Raw genomic sequence first — 18,232 nt, 5'->3', positions numbered from 1 at the left:
ATATTTCACTAGCTAGTCAAAGGGATGAACCACCCTTTGCTGTCAAAGAACCTTCCTGATGTCTCCCAGAAAGGGGTAAAATACAATATGAGATGCGTGCTTTTGCCACCATGCCTTGCAGTTACACAGGTCTTTCTGTCCTTTGCTCTGTGTTGTATTTAGCACATCCTTCTTACACTACAGCACCGAGCACACGCTGCTCTTTGAAGTGTAGGTGCCAGAGCCTGTCTGGCAGGGCCTCTCTTGTCAGCTCAATAGGAAACCTGAAGTGAAAAACTCACAGGCAGACAAACGTGATAAATCTTTAACTCCACTTACTTTCCACGTGTCCCAAAGTCCTACCACTGTTTTCTGTTGCCTACCCAAAGACCCTGGGTTGTGAGCACCTTATAGACAGGATTAAATTTGTTTCACAGTGTCTTGGGGATGGCTCAGGCAGAAAGAGTATCTCTTGTCTTGCTGAGACTAGTCCATGGTGACACTGGGCAGAAAACTGAATTCAGACTTCCTGAGTGCCAGCAAACGTCTTCATCCCAAGACCATCTGTCTCCTGCTTCCCCATTTTGCTCTTTCCCTACTGTGAGTGGGAAAGCCATTCCTGCCCCCTGCCAGGGAAGCCTGTTATTGCCTCCTGCCCTTACCTGGTGTCATCAGAATTGAACCCAGAACTGTGCAGCAGTGGGTGCCCCTGCTGTGACTGCGATTGGTTTCCCTCCCTGCACTGGGCAGACACTGTGTGAGGAGTGCTAAATAAGCCACGTGGTCATTCCTTCACCGACCTCAGTGTTTTTGTTTTTCTAACTTCCAACCATGGTGTGGTTTGTGTCTGGCAAAGTGGTGGTATGTTATGGGCACTGGGATGCTGAATTCCATGGGATCTGTCAAACCCACACACTAGAGTCAAGCTGATAACAGTCCTTTGCACTCTTATCCAAAAGTTAAAATAGTGAAAAACTGACAGGAGGGAAATGTATCTGCTGGAGAGAAGAGATGGCTTGGCAAGGCAGAAATAGCACACAAGCTCCTGAGCACTGCAGTGCTGGGGTGGCTGCCATGGCTGTTGTGACACTTTGCCAAAGGATTAACATCCTTGGGCTTGGCAGGACGTTTTTCAGGGGCTGCCTGTGCTGAAGGTTCTTGCGAGCTAAAACTTACCAGCTGGTGTCTGTTTCTAGGACAATATCCTAGTGCAGTGTCTCTTTGCAGTCCCCGTTTAGATCCCCACATACACCTGTTCATATTCTAAAGTGCCAATTACCAGTTGTTCTTTTACGCTTGAGATGTCAACTCCGAAGAGAATGAAAGCTGTGACAGGCTGTGGGCTGAGGAAGAACTCCGGTGACAACTGTCCCTGTGCCACTGTGCCCTGCCCCATGACGTGGTGCCCCTCCCAGCCTGCTCCCCTGCTGTAGCAGACTGCAGCTCGAGAGGTTGCCCTGGCTGTGCCCTGGGGAGAGGAAGGGAAGCTCCCATTTTCCCATGAAAGAGGCTTTGCAAGGAAGTCACTGACCAAGCCTTGTTCTCCTAAATGTTCTAGAGCCACTTGAATGCGATTTTGAAGCTGTTCTGGACTCGCATCCAGGGCTCTGTTAACACCCTCCCACACACACCATTCCAAGGGGTTACTGAGAAGTCTATGTTCCTCCTCTCCCAAGCTCTTCCTGTCTTGGAAGTGCTACATTTCTTTCCTTTTGCCTCAAGGCATTGCTGTATCCTGGCAGATGGACACTTGTCAACCGAGACAGTCATGGCAGTCTGAGTTGTGAACAGCCTCTTTGTGACCGTGGAATCAAGCTAGGAGGAAACGCTTCTGTTACCTGATTTACTAGTAGCCCATGTCTTTCCTATTTTCAGATAAGCATCTTCATGACCCACCTGTCCAACTATGGGAATGACCGTCTAGGACTGTACACTTTTGAGAGCCTGGTCAAGTTTGTGCAGTGTTGGACCAACCTTCGCCTGCAAACATTGCCTCCGGTCCAACTTGCAAAAAAGTACTTTGAAATCTTTCCCCAGGAGAAGAATCCCTTGTGGCAGGTGAGAAGGCAGCTTTAACTGCTCCTAGTGGTGTTTGAAGAGGTGTATCCCACATTTAAACTGCTGATCCAGAGCACAGCAGGGTAAAGCGTAAAGCTTTTAGGTTTAACCATTGTGGCTTTGGGCTGTGTGAGGCAAATTGCAAGGTGGAAGAGAAGGGGGTAGGAGCAGTAGGTTACAATAGTGACGTGAGCTTGGGGACAGTGATGACTGTCATATGTGACTGGGGACCAGCTTGCATTTGGGTCATGAAAGGGCTTGTATTAGGGCAAGCTGCTGTGAAATGTGTGTGAGGAAGAATCCTGTTTGGTGCTGGAGGAATTCACAGGCATGTTAATGTGATTAATCTGGAAGTAATTTCACACTGCAGAATTCATGTTCATTAAATAAAAACATGCTTATTCCATTTTATCCCAGTGCAGCAGCTCTCTGCATGGTAATAAGCAGATGAAAATAACTGAAGGTGATAGAGTTGTCTGTCTGCCAGAAGTTCACATATGCTGAGGTGCACTAACACGGTGGCCCAGCCCAGTATGGCTGCATAGAGCAAGGCCTGTAGTTATCACTCTCAGAGGGACTTTGGCTCTAATGTCACTCTGGAGCTTTTGAAAATAGTCCCCATGTTTTTACTTAACACCTCTTAATGCTTGGCAGAGCAGCAGTGTGGCTCTGAAGTGTTCTTCATATGCTAATAGCATTTTCCCGAGAGGACTGGCCCTTCCAGTTTTTCCTCCCCTTGCCATTACCTCCTGAGGTAATGCTTAATCTCATTTCTTGTGCTACAGAATCCCTGTGACGATAAAAGGCACAAGGATATCTGGTCCAAAGAGAAAACATGTGATCGACTCCCCAAGTTCCTCATCGTGGGACCTCAAAAAACTGGTAATGTGTATACTTTATCTAAAGACAGATTGCAACTTCCAAAAAGGAGAGCTGGAAATGTCCATGCCATAGATCTGTATGGTTGCCCTTTGTGCAAGCTGCCAAATGGCCGCAGAGGACATTTCAGACAATCTCAGATATGTTCTAACCTAAATCTGGCAAGTCTGTCAGTACTTTCCACTCTGGCATTGTGCTTGGCTTCCCCTACCTGCAGAGTTTTGTTTTGGCTTTTCCGTGTAAGCTCAGAGAAGCAGTGACCTTAGTGGATCACAGACATAAGCTGTCAGCAGGACTAAGTGCACGTGCTAACAAAGGTTACAGTGAATGTCCCCCAGTGCTTTTACTGCGACAGATCTGTGTACCCACTGCATGCTCTGTGTCACTGTCGGTGGGAGGGAGAGAAACTCTTTTGTCTGATCTCTGTCACCACCTTTTAACTGCTGTGGCATTGTGGTTGGCAGTGACATGGCTGTATATACTGTACTGACGAGTCCCTTCTAGGCTGAAGAGAGCAAAATCTCTTCAGCTAAAGCCAAGTCTTCAAGCCTTGGCTTTCTGTGTAGTGTGGTGAAACAGCAGCTCCAAGCATCCACAGCAAATGGTGATCAGCCTTGGAAGGAAGCTTGTCCCAGTCAAGCTGCTGTCTCCTGGCTGTGTCACTGTGAAGCTCTGTTGGTGTGTGTTTATCATGACCCAAGCTGCCTGCAGTGGCACAGTAAGAAAGCTGCTGGAGGCCCACAGCTGTGTGCTGAGCAGGATCATCAGGTTTGGCGGGGTAAAGGGAAAACATTACAGCACAGGCAGGCCAAGGCATCTCCAGCTGAGTTCCCATCCAAGGACACTAATGTTGTCTCTAGCACATCTCCTGCCCAGGCCACCTCCCGTTTGGCAGGTATGAGTTCTGCCACGTGACAGTGGCTGTGCCAGCATGGGGGTAGCTAATGTGGGTGGCAACTGTCACGCTAAGGAGGTGACTTAAATCAGCTGCATGAGCTGAAATGTGGGATTGAACTGCTCAGGCAAGTTCAATCCCAGAGTGCTTGGTGCCACTGCTGTTGTAACCTGCATGAGTTAAGGGGTGGGTTAGCCACGCATGATAGGAGTGTGCCCATCTGGGAACTGTTTTTTGCAGTGAAGTAAAGCTGTTCATTCAGCCAAGTGTTATATGTGAGCCAGGTCCCTTTAACTGGTTCCTGTTGCAGGCACAACAGCTGTGCACTTCTTCTTGACCATGCATCCAGCTGTCACCAGTAACTTCCCAAGTCCATCCACCTTTGAGGAGATCCAGTTTTTTAATGGCCCCAACTATCATAAAGGAATCGATTGGTAAGAAACATGACACGTGTTCTTCTGTGATAAGGTGCATCCATGTTGTGTTCCCCTGAGTCTCTCTGTATTTTCACCTCAACCCCCTTGGCAGCTTCTCTATCTCTAAACAGCTGTTTTCCTTGCTATTGCTCAGTGCACATTCTCTGTTTTCCTTCTAACCCAGCTGTGTAGTTTCTGATTTTACTGACTGTTCAACAGGAGAGTTGTAGGCATGATTTAGCTTTAAACATTCAGCAAGTCCTTGTTGAATGTACTGCTGTCATGAATTTACTTTTACTTTGACATGCAAACCAGACAGCTGTGTTCTCATTAAAAAGTTCTTCGTGGTTTCAGAGTTAAAACACCTAATGCAGAGGAGACAACCTCCCTACCATTGTTCTGGGTACTTGACACTTACAGCTGCCACTGTGTTCCCTGCACTGGCTTCCAGTGTCCATGTGCATACCTTGTCTTTTTTATGATAAAGTGTTTGCACCTGACAGGGAAGTTCTAGTGTCACTATGGCACTATTATGCCACTGTGTTTCCAGGCAGAGAAAGTTTAAAGCTGTTTCTTGCTCAAAGCATTAGCTTTGGTTGACCACGGCACTGCCCTCCCTCATGAGAGGCTCTGAGGGACAGCGATGTGGCAGTAAGGCATTCTGCTGTGGGATTTCTTTGCCTGTGGGCTGTGGGAGGGTTGACTTCTCTGAACATTTAGAGGACTGTTGCGAAGATAGTGGAAGGTGGTTGGTAGTTGAGCAAAGCTCACAGGAGTAAAGCACTATCACATGCAAGAGGAGGATCTTTGCATTTAGTTGTACAGCTTAAATTTGAGCAGAGACCAGTCTTCCAGTGCTTTACAGTCCCCTGCCCCCCTACTACGCTCTACCCTACAGTTACTCAATTTCATACAGTTTCTACATTACTAATTCAACAAGATTCTGTGAGGCAAAGCTCTTCACCCTGCATCTCAGCTATGGACTGAGGTACAAAAAGACATAGGGTTTAGACAGGTTTAAACAAGTTGTCAGTGGCAGAGCAGGCAGATGATTCTGACCTTATTCTTGGACAAAATGTCTTTTCTGGTAGAGCTTGCAACTGGTTCCTTACTCCCAGGTTTTTTCTTTCCACTGCCTAGGGACTTGGGGAGCACATTCTCAGCAAAATACTTCCTTACCTTTTTATCATCTCCCAACTTTCTATGTCGTGTGCCACCACCTTTTTTCAAGTCACACTTCTGCCAGCTCTGCACCTGTTTGCCCATTCATGGCGTTACTGGGGAGGTGCAGTTGTGTTGCAAATTGTGTCAGTTCAAGAGGAGTGAGGGCATCGTGGGGTTGGTGCCGTTTCTTTGTTGACCATGCTGCTTACCAGCATCCCATCTGTTCGGCAGGTACATGGAATTCTTTCCCATCCCCTCCAATGCCAGCACAGACTTCATGTTTGAGAAGAGTGCCAATTACTTTGACACAGAGGTGGTACCAAAACGTGGTGCAGCCCTGCTGCCTCGAGCCAAAATCATTACTGTTCTGATCAACCCTGCTGACCGAGCCTATTCGTGGTATCAGGTAACTTCCCTGACTGTTCTGTGGGTGGGGGCCAGAGATTCCAGCGGGCTGGAATCTGTGGATCTGTTTCCATAGAGGAGGCAGGCTGCCTGCAGGGTGTGGACAGGTTGGCATACAAAGGCATTTGTGAGCGGCTGTGCTGAGTCAGAGGGGTCTGCACAGAGATATATAAGGTGGAATCATGTGTTCGTGTTCCTGTTCCTAAATTCAGCTTCTGTTTTTCAGCACCAGCGTGCTCACAATGACCCTGTGGCGCTCAATTACACCTTCTACCAAGTGATCTCTGCGAAATCCCAGGCCCCTCAGGAACTGCGCAACCTGCAAAGCCGGTGCCTGCTCCCTGGCTGGTACTCCACGCACCTGGAGCGCTGGCTCACATACTACCCCTCAGGGCAGGTAGGAGGTTTGGTAGCAGAGGCTCTGCTGGGGCCCCTTGTAGGTTTAGTGTAGAGGAGAGGGGAACAAACTGATTCGTATGCATGTGCTGCCCTTCTGTCTTGTCTTTTGGAAAAGAGCCACCACTTCCTTTCTCCTGTTATGAGTAGGTAAGAAATCAGACTTGAATACTCCAATTTTGCACTTTATTGTATTTGTAAAAGTAAATGAGTTCAGGAGGATACTGTGGTCTCCTAGAGAGCTCCACAGTACTCTGAAGTTCAGCAAGAACATCAGTGTTAGCACTTCCTTCCTTTCTTCTTGGCAGCCTGCAGCTCAGGGACCCTCTTCAGGCCCAGGTCTTCAGCCACCTGCTGTGGTTTCATTGCTGTGAAGCCTTTAGCTGTCTGCGGAAAGGAAAGCTCACTGCAGAGATGTCAGGATTCTGTTTAGTGTATAAATTTGCAAAATGGCATTTAATAGACAGTATAGACCATTATTGCCTCTAAATTCCCAAGAAGTTTTTAGACTAATATATATATATATACGTATATAGTGTGAGTTAGGATATTTTTTTCAAGTTCCTTTCTGCTGCTGAAGGTATTCACAGTCCAGCAGAGGTTTATAATGCCCATTTAGTCTCGTATTCTCTGCCAAAGCAGAGACGTGGTAAAGCATTCTTGGGCTTGTATCTCCTTGCCTTACTATTCCTGGAGGTTACTGCTGTGAGGAATGACACACATCATCCTTGTTCTTCCTGTGGGCCAGGGTCTCCTGCCTTCCTCCAGTCTTCAGTTCATGTGACTACTTCTCTATTCTGTTCTTTGGAATAGGTAATTTATTAGCACAAATGTTTGCTATTGCCTGTGATATCTGTAACAGGAGAATAAGCACAGGTTACAGAATACTTAGCACAATGGCTCCTGACATCTAAAAAGTACACAAGGTGTCCAGAGACAATCTGTACATGCTACTGCTGGGTCTTAGTGCTTAGTTAAAGGGGGTTTGGCCAAAGGCAACTTTATTAAGCAAGGCCTGTCATGATCTACTGTTTTATGGTACTTGTGGCCCAGATCATAACTTCTCTATCTGTAGAGAAGTAGCAAATGGGCCACATCCCCCCACTGTGTTGTTCTAGAACAGACAGACTTTGGCTGCCTTTACTCCCAGGCGCAAAGGCTGGGGGCAGTTGGAGATCCAGGGAGCTCAGAGGTGTCAGACAGCACAAGCTGGCAGAGGCTCAGGCAGCTGCTCTCGTTTCAGCTTCTCATTGTGGATGGTCAGGAGCTGAGACACAACCCTGCCTCTGTAATGGACAACATCCAGAAGTTCTTGGGAGTTACACCGCTCTTCAACTACACACAGGCCCTCAGGTAGGATGCCTTCTCAGCCAGTAAGCTCTTCATTGAAAAAATACTTTTTGTCTCTGATCACAAGACCTGCATAGTTTCAGAGGTGTGCCTAACCTAAAATTAGGTTCAGATAGCATGAGACACTGTACCAAGACTGGAATCACAGCTTAGTCTTTCCAGAACTTATAGGGGAAAGGGTGGGGTTTAGCACCGTCATGGAGAAGCATGAAATCGCTCACAGCAGTAACTACGATGTTTCTTCCATTTGGTCCTCATGGTTTCAGGGAATTATTAGCACTCCTTATGCTTTGTGTTATACCTATATCTGACAGAAAGTAGAGGAGGTATGATAAAAAATGTGTGACAAGCTGCTCATATCTTCACCCAAAAGGAAATTAGGGACACATTGCACAGTTTTGAGGTAGAGACTGTTACTACAGAAGACATGGATTTGACAGGTGCCCAGGGCTATCTGAGGGAGTGTTAGGAGAGGCTAACACTGCTACTACGTTAAAGGATATTACTCAGCCGTTACTGTGATCTTGCCCACAGTGCAAGTACAGTTAATATGAATAGATGAAGTGCCGTTGAAGCTGAACTGTGGCCATACCAGTCTTCAGTGGAAACTCTGCAAGCCCACTGGAGATGCTGAATATTGTTCTTTGCAGCTGAAACCTGTGTTTTCACATCATCTCTCCTGTCACAGACTGTGCTAGCTGAGGCTGGGGGGGAACATACAGCAGTTGCCCTTTCCTTTTGCAGTAAAGAGAGAACCAGTTCAGTTCTCCTCCTGCAGCTGTTTTCCAAGGAGGAAGCACATGGCTCCCCCGGGGAGAGCAGATTTAGAGAAATGTCAGGTTACCTGAGAGCTTTACTTGCTGAAGCACATGTGCTGGTGGTAAATGGAGTAGTGGGACAGGAGTGGTACTGGCTGGTACCCTTCAGCCAGAGGCAGAAAGTAAATGGTGTTGGACAGCTTGCCTCAGGTTTGGTAGGGTACTTGCTCAAATCTCAAGCTCACCTTTGGGCAACCAAGGGGACAGACCAGACCAGGTCCAGACATGGTTCCCAGCATTGCCTTATACCTCTGTTTTAGCAAGAAGAGAAACACTTGACTCTTTAAACAGTTCGTGGATTCTTGAATACTCAACTATAGTGAGGCAATTTAAAAGAATTTACATACACTAAAACATTGATTATTCTCTCCCCCCCATGAACAAATATTGTAACACCATTTTACCTCTGAAATTTGCATAAAGCTGAGTCATGTTTGTAATGATTTCTTGTCAAAGTAGGCAAGTGCTAAAGAAAAAAAAGGAAAAAATACCACAAATAAATCACTAAAATTGGGCATATCTATGGAGTTACTTAACTTCTGCTGCTGCTAATTGGGCATGTGGCCGAATCTTTTAAAGACAAGTGTTCTTTTCAGATTTGATGAAGCAAAAGGATTTTGGTGCCAGCTGCTAGATGGAGGAAAAACCAAATGCCTAGGAAAGAGTAAAGGAAGAAAATACCCTGATATGGATTCCTTGGTGAGTAACTCAAATCTCTTGGCAGCAAGAGATGTAGAAACATCGCAGAAAACCAACCTGGATTTTCCTACCATCTGTCCTGATCACCTATGGAATGTGTGTTGAGGGTAACATTTTCTTTCATGCTAACGCGGTCTGTTTTTTCCACACAGTCACGGCTGTTTCTAAGAGACTTCTACCGGGAGCACAACATTGAATTATCCAAGCTGATGAACAGACTTGGGCAGCCCCTTCCAACCTGGCTCCGAGAGGAACTGCAGAACTCCAGCTGGAGCTGAGAGGGACTCCCCTGCCCCCAGTGCCATTGGGATGTGTGGTGCTCCAATGTGTGCTATGATGCCATCTCTTGTCAAGCCAAAACAACTGGACAAATGAGCAGGAGCAAAGAATATGCATGTGGAGCCTTTCCTGACCCTTGGAAAGGGCTGCTGCCTCTGACACTGCCCTGGGGCATAGAGTGCAGGTCACATTCTTGAGTATTAATGCTGTGTTACAATTTGACTTTTATTTACAGGACAGATTCAGAATGCCTGCCCTACTTTGAGCAGGGGAGAGAGCAGAGTTAACACTTTCTGTATGTTTAAATTACTTTTCTCAGTCTATGAAACTGGCACTAGCTGGAGTTAATGTGTTACTCCTCTGAGCCCAGAAGTAAAGACTGCAGAGTGAGCTATTGAGCCTACTGCTGAGAAAAGAGCAGCAGCCTAATAAAAGGGGAATCTAGTCCAGTGAACCCCAAATTCTATCCGTATGTGGTACAGCAAGGTACAAGAATGCCTTGTTCCTCCCCCTGGAGAGCACGGTGGCCATGCCCGTTGCTTACAGTGCCACTGCCTGTGGATGTTGGGGACTGCACCTCCTGGGAGACAGCTGTGATAGACAAGGAAGATTGCCTCTCCTTACCTGCAGCAGTTTTGGGTGTGATAGTGTCCAGTGCCTCTGGGCAATGGCAACGGGAGATAAGGCAAAGCTGCAGGTATTGACAGACTCAGAATTGCTTTGTTATCTTAGAGAAGAGGTTGCCACATGTGGCAGTGTGGCAAGTATTTCTCTGCAGGGACTTCATACATTTCAAAAGATAACCAAGGAGCAGTAATGTCCCCGTAGAGCACTTTAGAGGCATGTGTCAGTGCAGCACAGCAGCTGGGGGAGGCAAAGCTCAGGTATTGTAAAATAAGGCTGATGAGACAGCTGAAAGCAGACAATTCAGTTCCCCATGTCCAGTCAGCTAAAAAAAAAAGCAACATTTTTCCCTTTCCAACAACTCCAGGGCCCCAACCACATATTCCAATAGCTAGCACCTTTTTAAATCTTCTTGCAGTCCAACAATCCAAGGAGAAAAGCAAAAAACAGTTAAAAGTAAGTATTGTTCAGATATAAAGGGAAGGCTTTGCACCAGAAGTGGTTTCCTATGTCCAAAAGGCGCTGTTCAGTTTACTACTTCTGCATGTGGTCAAGTAAGTACAGTAAGGTGCTTTTCTGCTTCCTGCAGTTGCTGGATAATTATTCTCAGAGGAAATCCTCCATCATGGTTGTACATGTTTTCTGTCACTGAGCCATGGGCTTCTGCAGTGGTGTGGGCCATCGTCCCTCCTTCCTCGGCACAGGTGGTCCTTGGAGATTGCTGCAGTTCTAGAGAACAGGAGGCAGGATCCACATGAACACAGGTTATGGAAACTTCCAGCGTCATGAGCTACTTTTCTCCTATCCAGAGAGAAGTTGCTTCAATTGAGCTTTTCCGTTGAGCCTTAGGTATTGTGTATTTCTGAATGAATGGTGCATTTACCATTGTATGTAAATGTATATAGTATGCAATATAGTATTTTATTTCATGTGCCCTTGGAAAGGGTTATTTTGTGCAGCCAAAAAAAAGGATGGAAAGACTAGAAACCGCTCTCTCAGTCCTGTTAAGAGAGAAAAGCCCAACTTCCTGCACTAGATTCATGTATAGCATCATTCACATTGAATGATAATGAAGAAATTCTTGGCTCTCGAAGCTGAGCACGTGTCTGAATAAAGGCTAGAAATAGTAGTAAGTGGAGATTCAATAAATGTACTACTTATTTTTCTTCTCTGTGATGATTTGGAGTGATGTCATGGACCCTAAACTTGTAGAAGGGTAAGAAAAAGTGAAAAACCTAATCCAGGCCCTAGAGCTGATATTTGGGAGGGCAACAGAGGTGTTTAACTTCCTTTGAAACAACACAGAAACAGTGTCCTAAGGCTGCTCTCTCTGCGAATGCACTGGTGGGCTTGCAGATGCTGGCACAGCACACAGCCTGCAGTTAGAGACTTATTGTTAGTGGTTTGCAGAAGTGGTCGCTTTTAGGCCATCCCTGGCTACTGCAGTGGTTTTCAGCTGCTACTCCTGCCACAGCAGAGCTTGGCTCTGTCTCGCCTGTTCAGTGTGCCTTGGGCCAGCAGTCCATGAGCAGCTCTACACTAATAAACAAACAACCTCACAGGGAACTGGAACCAAAACATTGTTTAAATAGGCACAGTTGTGACAGCATTATAAAACAGTCTTACAGCTCTCACTTCTCCATGCACTTCACCAGTAAGCACAGATGCAGCAAGGCAGCTGTTTTTACATGCTGCCACAGAAGGTGAAGGATCCCAGGTCCAATGCTACTGCTGCTCCCTTTAACATGTTCCTGCTTTTAATCCATTGTAGGTTGTCACTTACACAATTACTTCATCCTTTACCTCAGACTGTAGTACATCTTTGGGGAGACGGAATTAAACACTAAAAACAAACAAGGTATGAGGAATAAATGTTGGGAGAGGCTCCCTAAATGTCAATGTTAGCATACTCTTGCTAGTCCAGCACTCCAGGCAGCAAAGGGCTGCTCCCTCGCCCCTGTTGCTTAATTTCTATGCTATGCTACTTCTTACTGCTTATGCTAATGACAAACAAATCACCTGCTGTGGTCAGCTCCAAATATAGGATTGTCCTTACCTGAAGAAGAACCATTTTCAAATCTGCTACCTCTCCCTGACAGCACATTAGTGCAGAAGCTACCCTCTTTCCAGACATCCCTTCGAAGCTGTGGAAACAAACACTGCCTCCTAAGAGAGGCTTGTATAATATCAGCAGATCTCTGATATCAAAAAAGCCAACAAAACCCATTCTTTTTCAGTGAGAGACACTGATTAATAGGTACTGACCCATTAGGCAGTTAAACTTTACAGATCCTTACACTTCCATAGTGGAAACAAACCTCATCTTCTTGCCTCAACATTTAGTAACAGAACTTTATGGTAAGCAGTTCTCATCTAAGACAAGGAAAATGATAAGCACAAAACAGTACCTAAAGGGTTTAGGTTTTTTTAAATGTGTTAAAAAAATATTTCTTTAAATGGGTCAGTTTCCTATGCATCAGACTAAAAAGGAGTAATTTGACCCAGGGATCAGAAAGGCACGTGATTCTAAGACAGGTGCATGAAAGGTGAGAATTGGCAAAACAATAAAAGGTAACAGCTCTTTGGAATTTGTACTCACATACAATGTCTGGAATTCAATTGCCAAGGTACTTAAAAGTAGGCTGCTACCTTTTTCTATTAGGTACAGGAAATACTGATACAATTCTCAACTCTGGAGTGAAGACTTTCTAAGGGAACTGGAGAATTTCTCTGTAGGTGGCAGCACGTATCCATTCTACACAAAAATCTTGAGCGCTGAAAACTGCAATTTTCACTTGATGACAGCACTGCAGAGGCATATATTCCTGGCAGAAGCCTGCAGCTCCTCAAAGTCAGAATGACACACAAAAGTCTAGTGAATCTAACAAGCCACTCGATTAAACTCATCCTTTTGTTTTTCAGCCCTTACACTCAGCTGGAAAGAGCATCCTTTGATTCCTTGCTGGTCATTTTGCTCCAGCAGTCAATAGTAACATGGCCAGAAAAGCAATGACAAACCAACAGGTCTGAATATGCCAACCAAAAAAAAACAACCACAACCACCAATCAAAAGACCCCACCTTCAATATAATCATGCCAATGGCAGCTAAATTCAGGCACAGAAAGAGAAAACACAAAATATTTTAAATAAACTGTAGTTGAGAGCCATTCAGTCTATCAGTAGGGCTTAAAAGCAAAATCGTACAACAGTCATGGCCATCAAATGCTAAGAAGTCCTCATGGCCCAACCTACCCTTTTACTTTCTGCACCTTGTTCAAAAAACCCCATTAGTAGCAGACTGTGAGCACACTTTTCCATTTTGGAACATAATTGCCCCCGTTACATCCTGCCCCTCTCTTAATGTCTAGGTAAGACAAATATAACTTTCCCACCTCTTATAGTAAATTATTTCAAATTTATGTCATGTTGTTACAGCTGTTGACTTCTACCAGGAGGCAGTGAAAACCTTCATGGATACTTCAGTGGTTACTCCTTTTCCACTGACTGGGGTTTCAAGGCTGTTCTGTGCACTCCAGCCCTGTCTAACACTAGCTAAGAGGGCACTAAATAAGCTGGGAGAGTAAAAGCCTGTATTCTGCTCCAAAATACAACAGTAGCAGGCTTGATAAAAAACAAACCCACACAAAAAATTTGAAAAGTTTAGTTTCAACAACTCTGCAGAAGGCTGTTTCTGAATGGGCTCTCCAAAAAGAAAAATACATATCCAATAAATAGTAAGGACCATAAACAAAACTAGGCAGAAGCAGGCTTTTCAGCTGATTCCAGCCACATGTGTTGGTAGGCGTGTTGCTTCATCACAGGACAACTCCAACTCACCTTGTTTATGGGCTGTAAAGACATGGAAGTCCAAAGGCAAATACTGTTCTGCTAATCCCTATTCCTAGAAAGTGCCTCCAAAAAAGCCTTTCACAGGTGAAAAAGATGGTTATAGGTGAATATGTCCAGAGAAGGAGGAGGGGAGTCAGCTTTCTGAGAGCTTGGCATAGCTGACCTACACAGAAAAAAGAGCCTCTGCAGCATGTGTTCCAAGGAATGAGGCTTGCAATGACTAAAACCTTAATTTTATCCATTCCATAAGAGCAAAACCCACACTATTCCTTACAATGAAGTCCAGTCTTGGCATATCTTCTGCCAACTACACTAATGCCAAGATTTGTTATGCCAAGACAGCCCTAAAGACTCAGAAACCATTCAGAGATCAACAGTTACAGTTCTAGAAATGCTGCTGTCCCAGATACAGGGTAAGAATGCATGAAGACAAGGGGAATGACACTACATGGCCACCCACTAATGTCCTTGGGGAAGGGGACAGGGAAAAAAGGCCCTTTCACTTACAGTATCTCACCTTTATCTTCTGACACCATCTCCCTTACATTTTTAGAGGTATGGTCCCTACTGTATATACATAAAATGAGACACAGAGGGACTCTCCATTTTTAAGGAACCCCTTCTAAGTATCCTAACACTGGAACACCATTTGCTTTTATCTGCCTCTGCTGATTCTTGACAGAGCACAAAGCACACACCTGTGCACCACAGCAGATTGTTTAGCTGAAGTGCCCACAAAACTTCCAGTGCAGACACGGGGTTAACTCACAGTCCAAGGCTGCCCTTAGCACACTGCCTAATTAGGGCTAATAAGCAGTTCAATCTTCAACAGTAGCAGGACAGTGAAAACCAGCCCACAGTATCTCGCAGTAAAGACATCAGTCACTTCTCAGTGGGTTCCATCTTCACCTGTACAAATTTGACTTCTCCAACTCCCCACTTAAGTGAGCTGTTATTTCCAGAGACAGTAAAAGCTAACAGGGAAAGTGTATTTCCTGTGGGCACAAGAGGAAACAAATGTGGCAAATGAAAGCAAGTCATTGTGAACAGAGGACACAGGAAGAAGTAAGGTCTAAAGATCTCATTTATCTTACCTTCAGGAACAGACAGTGAATTGGACTTCACCAAACATGACAATAACCCACTGCAAGGTCTCCCATCACAGAATATCATCTCTCTTCATGCAAGTGGGGGCCAGGCCCTATCCAGACAAATACCTGTAGCTATTAGTACAGATTAACAGATTAGTACAAAATAACAGATGCAGAGATCCAGAACTGAAAGTGTCTTCTGGAAGACCTAAATGAGAGCGCAGCACCTCCACGCAGTTCCCATCTCTGTCTGCTCACTCTAATGAATTTTTTCAGAGACAAAATTGAAAACTTCTGAAATGACCAACCCGTGACTCATACCACCGAGCTGCTTGTTCAGCCAATGTCAGCTTGAGGTGAGATTCCCTGGCTCTTCCTCTGATTGGGCTCTGCAGCTGCTGGAAGATAAGCCTGATAGGGTCCCTCATATAGAAGCAGTGCAATCTGTATGAGGACTAGAGTGGGTAAAAGAACCAAAGAGAGAAAGTTTTGAGCACAATGAGAGAATGAGCATTGTGATTTCTTTTGGTCTTTATGAGAACTACACAGAATGAAAGCAAGTACACTTCCAGACAAAGTCCATTCTAACCTCAGAGTAAACAGCTCCACTGTATTTTCCCAAAACAAAGATACTGGTGATAGTGCTCTCATTCTCCTGGTGTTTTACAATTACAGTAGTCTAAAAACTTGCCTGCTCAGGGTCTTAATGTAGTCTTCTAATAGATATCACAGATAAGGCTCTGATTTCATTTCCCTATTCAGTCCAAATCCTTACTGCAATCACTTCTGCTCCTGATACTTAACGTTCAGCTCTTTTGCCCATTTCCCTTCTAAAAGATGCTCCCTTCTCTTCCACAGATTTTCTCCCATAGCAGTAGAAAGGAAAATATTAGACTTTATTAGACAACTTTTTTTCGAGCTCCTTTTGCAGTTCTGAACATGCAAGAACCAGAGAGCACAGAAAGTGTTCTAGGAACCCAAACCTTCCAGACATAAGGCTGTGCTCTCCAGTCAAATCCAGAAGTTTTGCCCAATCACAGGAAGCTCATAATCAACATGGACTTTACTTTAAAATCCACAAAACTTAACACATTATTACCAACATCTGCATTTATAATTAGCATGTAGCTAGACACTTTATGGAGGAATATAAGAGGTTGTAAGGAGATCTTTATAAATAGTTACTGTTGCACAATCAGAAGGAGAGGAACCTCAGTAATACTCTCTGGCCTGTGCAGTACACAAAGTCAAACCAAAGGAGCCTGGTTCATCTGTTTTGCCCTGTGCTTAGGGGTTACCTTGTTTATTTTTTAAGAGTATCATTGAAAATATTAAATACAAACAGGCACATAATTCTAACTTGCAGAAACTAAATCCTTCTGATTGTCATTGACTAAACCCAAGTAAGAAGCAAAATATATTACTGCTGAGAAACTGGCTTCTTAACATCCACGATTATCTGCCTTTCAGTTGTAAAAGCCCTGAAATTTATGTGCTTGTACGCTTCAGCTTTCTAAATTTAATTTTCTGCAATGCTGTCCCTATTGGATATCTTTCATAGTCCACCAAGCATCTCTCTAAACACATGGGAGCAAACCACTTGCCTTCTTTAACAATTACATCAAGGAGGGGCAGCTGCTGTTTTGCATGATACTTTGGAAATACACAGCTCTGCATTATCACACAATATTAATGGTGTCAAGAATAGAAAAGGAACATAGTGACTGACAGAACTGTAGGCAGAACATCCCAGGCTTACTACCAACTCTCTTGACAGTCATCAACGACCCAGTCCACACATACCTCAGTCTCTGCAGAGGCACGTTGTTCTCAGAAAACTACCAGGTAAAAAACCTTCGGCTCAGAGCTTGTGTAAAAGCTCTGGCCTCCTGCTTTGTGCTGGATTGCTGTTCCCCAAGGCAAGGCAGCTATCTACCAGGGCACACAAGAGCTCCCCCTGGCACACAGCTGGCCAGCTCCATCAGACTGTCAACATCATAGCAGAGAGAAGAGAGAGTCAGTCTAAGAAAACGAGTGTTTAATCAGGAAACGAGAAGAGACGAGGGATAAGAAACTGATTACAGGAGAGTAATACCCCAGCCAAAAGAAACAGGATTGTACAACTTGTAACAACCAGGATCAAAACATTCTATGAGCCAGCAGTGCCCAGTGAGGGACACTCCTGAGAAAGAGCCCAAGCACTTCTGGCAGTCTCCAGGCAGCTCAGCGCAGTCATGGACTGAGTGCCCAAGCTCCAGCCTCTGCCCTCAGCTCCTGCTGCAAAAAGCCGCCGAGGTGGCCCTGGCCCTGCTACTCCAGCCTCAGCTTCTCTCAGCAGGAGTTGCTGAAAGGGATGGAGGAAGCACTCACTGTGCACAGCAGTCCCAGTCACTCCCAACAGGAGATGGTGTGTGGAGTAAGAGAAGCCCATACAAAAAAAAAAAAGTTTACATATTTATAAATGCCAAAATAAATATTTAAGACAGAATCCCCAACCCCTCTAACATGTGCGCAATCACACTGCAAACTGCTCGCAGGACAGCCTCCTGGGGCTCAGGGAAAAAAGCAGTGACTACACCACAGGGCAGCCAGCTCAACTTCCTTCTCATTTCCTGATGCTTCTGAAGCCTGCAGCCCACTGAAAAGGAGGAGGAAGAGCGAGCAAAGCAGAGCGCCAACACGCAACAGTGCTGGAGAGGAATGTCATGGTATAAATACATCAGATCAGTGGTTTCCAACAAGTTAAAACTAAAATAAAAAAGACACCAGAAGGAAGGATGGTGTAAATGGAACTACAACTATGTTGGGCAAAGAGTTGTGTGTCCGTGGAACTCTGCCTGATGTCACGGTGAGAAGGTGGTCATTTCCAGAGAGACTCTTTGCCACAGGTCCTTCGTCTGCTTGCTGCGCTTTAGGTTCTGGATAATATCATTAAACTGCATCATGCCCATAGGAGTCAGGCAGAAGGCGCTTCTGGCGCTGCGGATGGCATTCACAAAGTCATCGTAGTCAGCTGGAGTGAGATGGATCGCCCGATGATGGATGTACTGGATGGGAACAGGGAAAGAGCCTTAAGGTATTTGCTCACCACTCTCATGCAGGTGATACTCAGAGGACTCAAGCTCCCAGGGCAATATGTCACATGATCCTGTTACCCACGAGCAGTCCCAGGACTCAGCGGCTCTGGCAGAGGAGAACTATCTCAAAAGGCAGCAGTGCTGTATCCTACGCCCCCCAACGCAGCCGCGGCCAGTGCACCCTCAGAGCACCAAAATGCAGCACAAGGCATCAGCAGGTGCTCTCCCCTTCATGAGCACTGAACTGGGCCG

General features: G+C 45.3%; 2 protein-coding genes across 4 annotated transcripts in view; one reads left to right on the top strand and one right to left on the bottom strand.

Moving 5' to 3' along the window:
• The window catches only part of NDST2 (N-deacetylase and N-sulfotransferase 2), a 49,240-nt gene extending 38,145 nt beyond the window's left edge, over positions 1-11,095 (top strand). Inside the window, exons 7-14 of the mRNA XM_027699978.1 lie at positions 1,855-2,037; positions 2,823-2,919; positions 4,122-4,245; positions 5,623-5,797; positions 6,023-6,193; positions 7,436-7,545; positions 8,957-9,059; positions 9,212-11,095. Coding sequence (XP_027555779.1) covers positions 1,855-2,037; positions 2,823-2,919; positions 4,122-4,245; positions 5,623-5,797; positions 6,023-6,193; positions 7,436-7,545; positions 8,957-9,059; positions 9,212-9,337 — 1,089 coding nt within the window. The 3' untranslated portion in view covers positions 9,338-11,095. The remainder of the gene's footprint in view (positions 1-1,854; positions 2,038-2,822; positions 2,920-4,121; positions 4,246-5,622; positions 5,798-6,022; positions 6,194-7,435; positions 7,546-8,956; positions 9,060-9,211) is intronic.
• A 5,825-nt stretch (positions 11,096-16,920) lies between these two features.
• Positions 16,921-18,232, bottom strand: part of ZSWIM8 (zinc finger SWIM-type containing 8) — a 59,702-nt gene continuing 58,390 nt past the window's right edge. For all 3 annotated transcript variants that reach the window (XM_027699975.1, XM_027699976.1, XM_027699974.1), the window contains one exon: positions 16,921-17,950. In XM_027699975.1, coding sequence (XP_027555776.1) covers positions 17,747-17,950 — 204 coding nt within the window. In that variant the 3' untranslated portion in view covers positions 16,921-17,746. The remainder of the gene's footprint in view (positions 17,951-18,232) is intronic.

Source organism: Neopelma chrysocephalum, unplaced genomic scaffold (genome assembly GCF_003984885.1).
Source record: "Neopelma chrysocephalum unplaced genomic scaffold, ASM398488v2 Primary Assembly neopelma1_143, whole genome shotgun sequence".
Classification (NCBI taxonomy): Eukaryota; Metazoa; Chordata; class Aves; order Passeriformes; family Pipridae; genus Neopelma; species Neopelma chrysocephalum.
The sequence above is the reverse complement of the archived record's forward strand: the minus strand, read 5'-3'. Positions and strand labels throughout refer to the sequence as shown.